The 12,010-nt window shown below is 42.9% G+C and overlaps 1 protein-coding gene across 2 annotated transcripts in view; it reads left to right on the top strand.

The window, feature by feature from the left end:
* ASAP2 (ArfGAP with SH3 domain, ankyrin repeat and PH domain 2) overlaps positions 1–12,010 on the top strand; it is a 171,764-nt gene that overhangs the window by 125,913 nt on the left and 33,841 nt on the right. For both annotated transcript variants that reach the window (XM_090032346.1, XM_090032337.1), the window contains exons 12-14: positions 4,192–4,279; positions 10,479–10,527; positions 10,638–10,804. In XM_090032346.1, the coding sequence (XP_089888472.1) occupies positions 4,192–4,279; positions 10,479–10,527; positions 10,638–10,804 (304 nt within the window). The remainder of the gene's footprint in view (positions 1–4,191; positions 4,280–10,478; positions 10,528–10,637; positions 10,805–12,010) is intronic.

The following is a 12,010-nucleotide window of genomic DNA, read 5'->3' as shown; positions in this document are numbered from 1 at the left end:
GTTACCCTTTATTATTCATGCCATGTGGACATGTATGGACATATACTGAGCTGTGCACTAGCTGAGCAAGGATGTAGCTATATATGGGCACTTTGTGTATGTGTGTATGTCACAAAATTGTAGCTGGAGAAAAATCCACGACAAGTAGATGTTAAAACACCAAAGCAATTAATAGCTGAGTAGTTAGGGTACATAGGAAGCTAGAGACCTTTGTTGTAGGCCCCCTTCACCCAGAGCAGGTTCGAACTGTATTTCTGATGTTCTAGTACAGGGTTTTTCAACCTTTTTGGATCAGTGTACCCGCGGCGGCCAGACGCAGAGTAGCGTACCCCTAGTGGAGCCTGGGTGGGGCGGGACGGGGGAGGGTGGCTCGTGGCTAAATGTGGAGTGGCAGCAGCTGCCATGTGCGAGCTTCCCCCATGTCCGGCCAGGCAGGAAGCAGCCGCGCAGAATGGTGCATGGCGATGCTCCATCCCCGCCCACATGTACCCACTAAGACCTTTTCAAGTACTCCCGGGGTTACACATACCCCCTGTTGACAACCTCTGTTCTAGTACAACATTCTAACTTCCATGCTATAGGTTAGGTACTTTTCAGTCCTTTCTCCAACACATTTTTGAAGCAGAGCCACTGCACCTTGTTTTTAATTGGCATTAGATAAAATAAATGGATGCCATAGAGAAGTTTCTCTCATATTTGGGAGCAGAACCTAGGGTTTGGCCTCTTCTAGAGCAGCATGCATCTCCCTTAGCCACACCCTCTAGCTTCTTCTAATCCTCCTGCCTTCCCATATCTCTTTCTCTCTCTCAGCTGCCCCAGAATCAGCTTCAAAAGGTATTCTGGAAAAGCAATTGGATAATGTCTAATTTGTGGTGTTGTGGATAGACTGTTGTGCTGGTATACTAGAGAGATGTAGGTTCAAACCCCGTCCTGGTGATTGAGACCTGAAACCTGGTTCTCTTACTCTCTGGGCAAGTGCTTTAACTACTCAGCTAGTGGATTAAAACATAGGAGCCCTTCACTCATTTTCTATTTCTAAAAAATGTCACTGTACACATGTACATAGCTGGGTACCTGGCTAGCCAATGCATAACCTTCTGAGCATGAGCAGCATACATGCATATACATGTATGCACAGAAACGGTAATAGAGTGGAAGTTGTGTGTATGTGCCCAAAAAAACACTTGCATATCTAGGTAGATGCCATTTAGGCACACAGAAGGTGACTGAATTCTACCCTAGACCTTCTGATTTACACTCCGTGTTTTAGATGTCACTGGAAATAAGGTTAGTGCTGTATATGCCCTGGCCTGTGAGGGTCCATTATAACTTTTCTGAGTCCAGCACACTTTGGAATTTTTTTTGAACTTTTACATTTTTAATCTGTTAAACACAACTGTATGAGCATGGTAAAAAATAGTTTGTCAAACATTTATCTTATTATTTTGTTTTATTCCAAACCTACACTATAATCAATCTGAAAGCTCATTGGAAAATAAGCTCGTTGGATTAGTTAAAAAAAAAAAAAAAAAAAGGCGGGGGAGGCTTTTGTCAAAATGTTGAACTACAAGCCAAAATGAGGAAAACTTATTTTTATGAATGTTATTATGTATTTAGAGGCAAGAACCCCTTAGTTCATGATATTTTCTTGTCTAATTCTCACTTGAATAATTGTCAGTAGATTATTTGGTGATTGTCTGTTAAAATAATCAAAATTGCTTTTTCTGCACAGTATGCAACTTTCCATCAACTTCCAAATAAAAACCCCTTGAGAACTGAGGGGAATACAGTCTGCTTATCCAATGGTTGCTATTCTTCTCCAGCCAAGACATTTCTGGGTACATATTTGCTTGACTTAGTCCAGATAAGCAAGGGGTGGAGAGTTATTAGGGCTAGAGGGCCACTTAGGAAATTTTGGTGAACTGTTGTGGACCAGCTCAGCACCCACCCTTTCCCTTCACCATCACAACAATTCACCAAAACTTTCTAAGTAGCTCCTGTGGGCAGGGTACATTTGGCCAGGCAGGTGGGATGATGCTGTGGGTGGGTGGAGGCCAGCGTCTGGGAGAGGCTACGGGCAGCCGGGACTGGGATCTCAGGGTGGTGACAGCACAGGGCTGGGGCCTGGGGCAAAGCTGTAATCTGCTCCCTGCGTGATGGATCATGACTGGCCCGAACCAGGAGTGGGGCAGAGCATGTGCCCATGACTCAGCCTCCACTGCCTCTGCCCCAGGACAGGCATGCACAGGCAGCCTCAGTACAGCACAACTGCGGGGTGGTGCAGCCCAGCAGTGCAGAGCATCTGGTCATGATCCATCAGGGCTGGCTCATGTTTCTGGGCTGTGCTACTCTGAGCTGTTACTACCTCATGATCCCAGCCCCACCTGCCTGTTGCTCCCAGATGCTGCTCCTCCACCTGTCCCTGTTCCCATCCCATCCTCCCAGTGCACCCTACCTGTGGGGGTCCCAGGCCAGTCTCCATGGAGACACCATCTGGCACCCCTACCAGTGGGTGTGGGGCTGATAGGCTGGGGCGCCTGGGCAGCGGGGCTGGATCTGGAAGCAGCAGTGACACTGGCAGTGGGTTGGAAGGAGCTGCTGCTGCCAGGAAGCGGAGTCCGGTTGCTGCTCCACCCTAGCCCCATTGTGTGCTGGGAGTGGCCGCATGGGCTATGGCTCAGGCTGCTCCCCAAGCCTGGGCCAGATGTGGCTGAGGCTCCCGCCACAGGCCAGATGAAATCCTTGGTGGGCTGAATCCAGCCCACGGGCCGTATCCTGCCCACTCCTGAGCTAAGCTTTCCGTAGCTCTGCTGTCCCAAAACGCCCCTTTTCATTTGGTCTCTCTTCGCTTTTGTAGACAGAAGAGAATACACATTTGTCCAGGTCACCAGACTTTCATCACTGCTTCTATACTTGTTTTATTCTAGGGAAATCCATATATATTTTTCTCCGCAGACATGTTCTTTCTTCTTATTTAAGATAATTATTTAAATCAGTCGGTTTTATAGAAAGCTGTCCAAGTTGTCCTTTTTTCAATATTCTTTTGCAGCCTAGTAACATAATATTATGGTATACCAACTTGATTTTACAAATATCTCAATTTTACATTTTTATCGTGCTAGATTGGTTAATTAAACACATGCTCAAACTGTTTTGACTCTCAGTTAAGTTATTTTAAAAATTGTTATGCATTATTCTATCCTTGCAGTTTTACTTACCAGACTATTTAAAGAAGTGACTCTTCCATGTAGTGCTCATCGTTTAATTTGATTTCTGATTTAATTGTTTTACATAAGTCTACAACTGCTCTTCTGTCATAGCAGATACAAGTAATTACTGGATTCCAGGAATTCCTTCCCTTAAATGAGGGGAAGGGCCAGCCATTTTAGAGGAAAGGGGCATTCTGTGCAGAGTTGCTATTTTAGTCATCTTCTCAGAGTCCTTGTAAATATTCAAAAAAACCCAAAAGTGGGTTTTACCTTTGAAACATACTGCTTCTATTCCATGTGAGAAGATTTCTTTCTAAAAGTACTTCTGTTTTGTAGAATATAGTGTGTTGGATGTCTTTCTTATGGTATAATTTAAGACTAATTTTCTTTAGTTTTGTATATGCTGTTAAAGTGTTCTTTGGGGACATTTTATTGTCCATCAGTGTGCCTTGATTATTATGTATGAGACAGAAGAAAATTATTATAGATCCTTGCTAGAACGTTGCCGTATATAATGTAATAAAGCACGGCCTTACGTGAAATACCAGTGAAAATATTACTAGAATGGGAATGATTTGATTAAGAAGACTGTAATGATCAAGGTCATTTGACTTTGTTATATGTCTTTAGGCAAGTATTATTACAGGTAAGTTAATTAAAATGATACATCCTAAAGCTATACTTTGGATTCTTGTCACTTTCATCAGGTACCTAAGTTGTGTTCTCCAGCAATGTAAAAAGCATATAGGAGAATATATAAGGAAAACAGAAGAAAATATTAGTTCAAATGATTACTTTCGTCTGACCATAAATAGTGATATTAATCAAGTTTTGCAGTCTTCCTAGTCATGCTCAGACATATTGTAAAACATTTAATTGCCAAAGGTTTGTACCTACAGAGATAAAAATCTTAATCATTCACTATGTGAATCTTACTAAAGGATTTTACTTTGTGTGTTCTTTTTTTTTAATCTTTAAATAGGCTAATCGACCTCCTGCAAAGCTCAATCTGTTAACTTGCCAAGTGAAAACAAACCCAGAGGAGAAAAAATGTTTTGACCTCATATCACGTAGGTTTGTTGTTCAGGTCTTTGCTTCTAGGTAACTTCAAAGTTATCTCATTGTTTCAGTAAATGTATTAATAATCAGATTTAGCATTATGATAGCATTCATGAAATATTTTAAGATTATGACATGCTATCCTTGAAAGTGTTGTTTGTTTGTTTTTTACCTTTCATCCATTTGTCATAATGTTATTTGTTCATTTAGCTAAACTGTTAATGTATAAAGATTGGGCATGTTCTTTCATTTCATATTATTTTATATGATTCTACAGTAGGGTAACAGTATTTCCAGGATGGTCAGCTATGATGTCAAAAGTATAAAGTTATGACTTTACTACAAAATCAAAAAGAAGAATTAATGTTCTTCTTACGTATATTCTTCCATACCACATGCCCTCAAATAAGACGCGTACCTTGTTTTTGGAAGGCAGAATGTAGAAATAATAATTTTCCAGTCATGGCTGCCTGTGTGACAAAGTAAGTCCTCTTGGAAGCACAGTGTTCAGGAAGTGTGGCATCTGATGAGACAATCTGGATGAGACATCAGGAACTTCCTGGTGTGGCAACATGTTAACAAGGCTAGGCCCGAGACCTTTGGAAAGGTAGTAGTAAGACTTACTTTTTACTGTAATTAGTCTTTATGTAAGATCGTGTAGATGATGAAAGGGTTGTTTTAACACCACAAGCCTCATTAAGATATTACAGACTGCATTTAGCATTTCAGTTGCCCTCAGCCAGCTCAGTGGGTCTTCAGCCAAAAGTTACTGCCTCACCAGCACAGTGAGAGGATTAACACTAAATACTGCCCCTACTACTTGCTGACTATTTTGGTATCCATTTTAGTTTAGTGCCTACTTGTTTCTTTTCTTCCCCACTTCTATTTCAGCAAAGAAGAAAATAAATTAGCTTTCCCTAATTAAGGCATGCACCTCAATTTGGGGGGGAATACTTTTTTCTTTAAATTGTGTTTATTTTTTAAAATAGACTTTTAAAATTAGTTATTAAAAATAAATGATAACCCCCAGGCTGCCTCTAGATGGTTTTGTTATGCTACAATGTTTGTAGCATGACAAAAAAATAAAGTGTGGTGGGCAGCCACATGTTTAAAGCCCCCTGGCTGGAATGCAATGAAGGCATGCTTTTTGGCCAGGGGGTGATAGATCCCCGTGCCCCTGGGGGAGCCTGTCAGTAAGCCTTTTAGCTTGGCAGCAACAACTTTAACTGGCTTTTGGTGTTCAAGCAGCAGCAAGCCTTCAGATTTCCTGGATTTCAGGCAGCCTCCTCACCCTTACTGTCAGACAGGTGAGGGAGCTGCCTGGGCATCCCCCACAGTAAAAGGAGTTGATTGGGGTCTTCACCCTGACAAGCCGTCACCAGCTGCTTGCACAGGGTAAGGGAGGTCCCTGCAAGCAGTAGTAGGAGCTGACAAAGGAGCCCGGACTTCCCCATCAGCCCATGCCTCATTTACAGGGAGCTCCTTCACCCTTCCTGCCCAACTGGAAGTTTTCCAGAGGTTTCTGTAGGGTGCGATGGAGCAGCTAGTCCTACCTTGCAGGGACCAGGGCTGTCCTAGGTGCCTGCCCACATGCCGTGAACTTTAAAGGGCAGGTGTGCAGCTCGTGTACTTGGAACTTTAAATGTAAAGTATCCCAGAGGCCTAAAGGAAACGGTGAAAAACTGTAAAAAAAAAAAAAAAAAGATTTTCTTGTAAATTAATTTGTTTCAGTCTAACAGCCCAAAGTAGAGACAGAATATAAACATTTAGGATTTAGGTTTTAAATACACCAGGGGGTGGGACACAGGGTGATGGTGAGCCTGGGGCATATGGTGCAAATGGGTTGTTCTTGTCTTGTATATTTCATTTTCCCCTCATCATTAATGTGGCAGGCCACACAACTGCTTTATTGTTGATGCTTGCCAGGTCCTCATCCTGGGTGCACGGGTGTGATGCACATGTGAGGAGGTGGTCAGCAATCTAGTGTATCACCACACTTGCATATTGGACTGCCCTTTAAGCCAGTCTTATGGAGTGTGACATTGAAGCATCCGGCTTCAGAGGGAATCCTGTTTAGTTTCATCCATAAGTTGTGGGGGAGCTCATACCCGGGTGGATAGGGTGTTGGGTTGCTCATGGGAGTTGTGGATGCACAATGTATTTGGGGGGAGAGTTGCAGGTACACAGTGCAGTGGGAAATACCCGTGCAGGTGTGCAGTGTAGTGATGGGAGGAAAGGGTCCAAGGCACATGGTGTAGAGCAGGGGCGGGCAATTACTTTGGGCAGAGGGCTGCTTATTGAGTTTTGGCAAGCCATCGAGGGCTGCATGGCAGGCAGCCAGGAGCAGATGCATATTAATTTTCTAAATTTTTTTAGGGGCCCCGCAGGCGAATAGAATGGCCTGGCGGGCCACATCCGGCCTGCGGGCTGCATTTTGCTCACCCGTGGTGTAGAGGGTTGCAGGTACATGTTAAGTGGGGCATTCATGGAGTGTGTGGCCCCAGGGTCCACAGCTCACCCTAGTGTGGCCTGCAGAGTCTGCAGCCTCTGGAAGTTGGACAACCCTGTGTAAGGACATGAAGGTAATAGGTTACACCCTGATTCCACCCACCTGTAGTTAGGTTTGGAAGTCTTGCTAGAATTCCATTGATTTCAAGTCAGTGGGACTTAGCAAAGACCTTGAGATTTGTCCTCCCATTGACTTTCAAGTCAAGTCAAATCAATGGGCCTTGCCAGGCTAAAGTCACATAAGCACTTCTGAAAATTTTAACCCACACCTTCATTGCATTTGTGTACAGCTATGAATTAAAATGATAGTTTGCTTTACCATTAATGAATGCTATACTCTCCTATATCTTAGTTCCTGTTATTCTGCCCTTGTTCATTATTTTCTGCTGCTGTTCTTAAATAACTTCTTTATCTTATAGTCTTTGAATGTACTGGTTTGCAGTGGGTTTCAATGGCACTTGCTGTTGCTAACGCTGATTTTTTCATACCTCTTAGTTTAAAAAAATCCTTCTTTTGTCTGCCGCTTATTAAAATCTTCCATCAGCTTTCTCCACCTACTTTAGACCCTCCCCCTCTCCCTCTCTTCCCCACTACCTCACTTAGCACTGATTTCTTTTCTATTTTTTCATACAGCTTCATTCTCTTGGAGGGGGCACTTTCTCCTGTATACTCTTCTTATCAGGAACAGCTTCTTTAGACCTTTTTGCCTTGATTGCTGGCCAAATTCCTGTAAATTTCAGACTAAAATATCTCTTCCCCCCATGCTTTTGCTTTATTTCCCTCTTTTCTGTCTTTACCTGCTTTTTGTTTGCTTTTGCACTTATATATCATCACAGCTACAACATCACCTTTACACTACCTTAAGTATACTACCTAATTCTGTATTCTTTATTTTTCTTCATTTATGTAACTGAAATGTTAGGAAGTTTTTAGAATTTTCATTATCATTTTTATTGTTGTTTTATAATAACAGTGATATACTTATGGAAGAAGAGGGGATATTCCATACTCTTCCCCCCCCCCCCCTTTTTGTTTTTGTAAAGAGAACATTCTGTGTGTATCTGAAGATTTTAAAGCCCAGGTTGCTGTACAGGGAACTCCCACTTAGCACTCCAAATTGGCTCCTGGAAAACTAAGCATTAAGTGAAACAAGCGTTAAATGAAACTGGAAGTATTTGATGACCCAAGATGGGGACCAGAAGTTTTTTTAATGACCCATGAGGGTGACCACGAGTGTTATAATGAAACTTGCTGAGAGAGAAGTGAAATCGGGTATCAATTTCAAATGAGCATGATAGTGAAATAGCGCTAAACAAAACAGCGTTAAGCGGGGGTTGCCTGTATTTGAGTTTTTGAGACTTGAAAAGAAATTCTGAAAATCCTTTTGATATATTTAAATGACTCAATTATGGATTTTTTGGTCAGATATTTATTCCAAACATAAAACTTTCTCAGACCTGTTTTTAATGCAGAAAGTACTACTCAGATCTTAAGATAATGTAATAATGCTTATTGGCTCTCACAGTGGCCATGAACAGACATTCGTTTGTACCAGTAAATTTCTTAGAAACTTCCCTTACTAGGAATCCTTCCAGGAGAGGGAGTAGTACAGTTCAGTCAACAGCTGTGCTCTCTCCCCTGCTTTCTATGCCTTTCTGAGACCAGAATGATTTCCAGTCTGGGGAAGGTGAGAGGAGCAGTGCCTGTGGGGAACAGAGTAGTGGGGAAAGACTGCACTTGCCCCCGACTGGGTCCTGGGGAACGGGATCAGTCTTATGCACTCTGCTCCCAATCTTAGAGTGGAGTGGAAGGAGCACTGGAACAAATCCCTCAGCCCCTGTCTCTGACTTGGAAGGGGAAGGGAGCAGCAGCAGCTGCTTTTCTCTTCTTCTGAACTAGTCTGGGAAGGGATAGGAGCAGCAGGGCAAAGCGCCCCCACCCCACCGCAGCTGCTGCTCCCCCAGCTGCTGCTCCTTTTCTCAGGGAGCAGAGGGCACAGTAGGGCAACACCCCTGCACCTGCTTCTTAATCTGGGAACTCTGGTGTGAAAAGCAGGAAGGCAGCTCACAGCACTGCTCAGTTGGCTCAGCTCCTTGTACTGGGGCAAAGCCCTGCCTACTTCACACACCCCAGAAAGGTAGCTAGGCCAGGAACTGGGCTGAAAAAAGCCTTTCCAAGCTTAGCTCTCAACCACACCAACTTTTCAAACAGGGGCAGATCACCACCCCTGCTGCTCAGCCTAGTGATGGGGGGCAGTTAAAGGAAATCCAGCATGGGATAGCACTACTTCCTACACTTTGCCCAGCAGCCAAGCAGAGCGGGTAGGGCAGCAAAGTCTTTCCTTGCTTCCCACACTGGGGACTGGTGAGAGCCTGAGGAGCAGGTGGGAAGCCACTGGCATTTGCTCCTCCCCGCCACTGCTGTTTACAAGAAGATGGGGAGCAGCTGCCTCTTGCACCTTCTCCAGACTAGTGATCCTGTTCTCAGGAAAGCACTGGGAGGCTCTACTCCTCATGGTCCCCAGGAGGAGGTAAGCCAAGGGAAAGTGTACAGACATGCAGTCTCCCAAGAGAAATTCCCCCATGAACAATCATGTTTCTTCCTAAGTAGTATTTTCTTGCTCCCAGAAAAAAAAGTTTGAATATGTCCACACTTGTGACGTCTACTAGAAGAATGGTGATTCTCTTGGTAGAAACTGCACTTCTGTCCATAGCCAGTAAAAGGCACAGCCCCTTAATGATAAAGATAGCTTTAGGACAGAGGTGGGCAGTTATTTTGGCTGGAGTTTTGGGGACTTGCTGAAGGTCACCTCTCTCTCTCTCTCACTCTCTCTCTCTCTCTCTCTCCACCATGCTGGGTGGGTGGCAGTGTCAGAACCTGACGGCAGTGTTACAATTGATGGTGACACCCACCCAGTGCAGCAGGAGCTCCTGCCTGAGTCTGCAGCTGATCTTTGGGGCTTCTGGGAAACTACAGCTTTGGCTGGGTTCTGGAGGGAGTGTGGGAAGGGAAGGAGTTGGAGAGAGACTCTACCTTGGCTCAGCAGAAGTTCCTGCCTGGGTCCACGGCTGATGCTGCTGGCAGGTCCCAGTTCAGGGCATTGGGCAAAGCTTGCACTGTGCTGGGAGGGTAGCAGATCAGCTGTAGACACTGCTGGCATATTCTGTGTCCAGGCTCGTGAACCTGTCCGTGGCATCCTCCGCCCTCTTGCTGTGGTCAAAGCCCTGCCCAGGTCCACAACTAATACCTGATGCTGTTGAGCAGAAGCAGTCCTGCCCACCTGGCCAGCACCATGCAGTGACTGAAGCCACTGGTAACCCTCAGGCCAGATCCAATGTGTTGGCAGCTATTTATCTGTGGGTTGGATCTAGTCCATGAGCTGTATTTTGCCCACGCCTGCTTTAGGAGGAGAACACCTACTCTGAAAAAACTGCTCTGTGTAGGGAAAATGGCTAACTGAGAATGACTTATAAACAAAGATATAAACTAGTATGTAATTTAGATCAAATTGACCCCTATCCAGAAGGTTCATGACACCACATTCTCAATGAAGTCCTCTAGGAACAAGTGTATTTCACTAAATTTAATTTTTCACCCAACAACTGACTTTCTTGTAATGGAAACAGAGAACTCTAGTCACTGAGATGGCTGTATGTGTGTTCAGTTTCTGGTTCAGTATATAATATATTTATTGTTATACAGATGACAGAACATATCACTTTCAAGCTGAAGATGAACAGGAATGTCAAATGTGAGTTACTTCACTACTTTTGTTTCTGGGGTTACCATCCTACTAATAATATCCCATTATAGTTTAGAAGCAGATAGCATTTTAAATGTAAAATATTACCATTGTTTTAGATGGACATCTGTGCTACAGAACAGCAAGGAAGAAGCTTTAAATAATGCCTTCAAAGGTGATGATAACACAGGAGAAAATAATATTGTCCAAGAGCTGACAAAAGAAATTATATCAGAGGTCCAGAGGATGACTGGAAATGATGTGTGTTGTGACTGTGGAGCACAAGGTGATTTTGAAGTATTCCTTCGGTTCATTTCTGTGTCTGTTAAGTGTGTACGTGCGTGTGTGTTTATATGTGTGTGCATGCGTGTGTGTGTACACGCACGCGCGCGCGCGCACACACACACACACACACACACACACATATATACATGTATATATTCTACTGGTTTATATTTTTACTTTGACTCTTAATTTTAACTACTCATGTACTAGCATATGCTACCAGCTTAATTTCACAAGTTCAAATCAAAACAGATTTGCTACGTAAGGAAAAACATCAGAAAGCTTTTCCAATATCATACCAAATTTGCTAATTGTTACTTTTGATGAGTAATTCCATTGCATTTATTAACAATTTTTCCACCTCTTTCTGAATTTTTGCTTTAAATTGGACAATGGAAGATGGTACAAGCAGTCTGCTAATATTTTATATTGTATATTATATTAAATATTACACACATTTTATGCTGGTCTTTGCGTGCCAGAGGATGATTTTGACACTATATATTCATTTGAAAATAGTGAACCCACTGAGCGTGCTTTTCAATATGTTATTTTCACTCTTGGTCTTGTGGATCAGGCAGTTTCTATTCTAACCCTTTTTAAATGAGTTTTTTATTCCTGCTGTTGCCTTTTTTTTCTTCTACACTGCATAGTTGCTGCAGGAATGAGTGTTTTTGATCTTTTGCTATAACTGAAAACACTAGGCCCAAGTCTTTCTTACTTGCACTGATATAAATCTTTAGCAATACCTCTTGAATAAATAGTTATGTTAGTGTAAAATTAAAGAACACAAGTCTCACTGCCTTTGAAAAGGGCTAGTTCAGTGGAGCTGGGGGGTCAAATGTCGTTAAAATAAATAGAAAATTGTTATAACCTTGAAAACAAATTATTTGACTTGTTTATTTTAGAGGATGAACAATGAAACAATGGAAGGATGATGAGTGGAGTTAGAGTGTGAGAAAATCAGTAGTGTCTTTGAAATGTTTTGAAATCTTGTGTGTTGAACACTTGCACTTAATATCACATCTTCTTTCCTTAGACTAAAATCTGTATTAAGATGACAAAAATAATGCCATACCTCCCTGGCCTGTTTGTGACAGTAGCACTCAGAGGCCCCGACTGACTGGGAATGTAGTCCAGTTATGCACTAATATAGCATCCACTCAAGCAGAGGCAAAGTAGCAGTTGTACAAATGTGAGCGATCCC

The sequence above is a fragment of the Crocodylus siamensis genome, chromosome 1 (assembly GCF_052110815.1).
Source record: "Crocodylus siamensis isolate JL-2025a chromosome 1, ASM5211081v1, whole genome shotgun sequence".
In the NCBI taxonomy this organism is placed as follows: Eukaryota; Metazoa; Chordata; order Crocodylia; family Crocodylidae; genus Crocodylus; species Crocodylus siamensis.
Note: the sequence above shows the minus strand (reverse complement) of the source record. Positions and strands in the feature narration are given on the sequence as shown.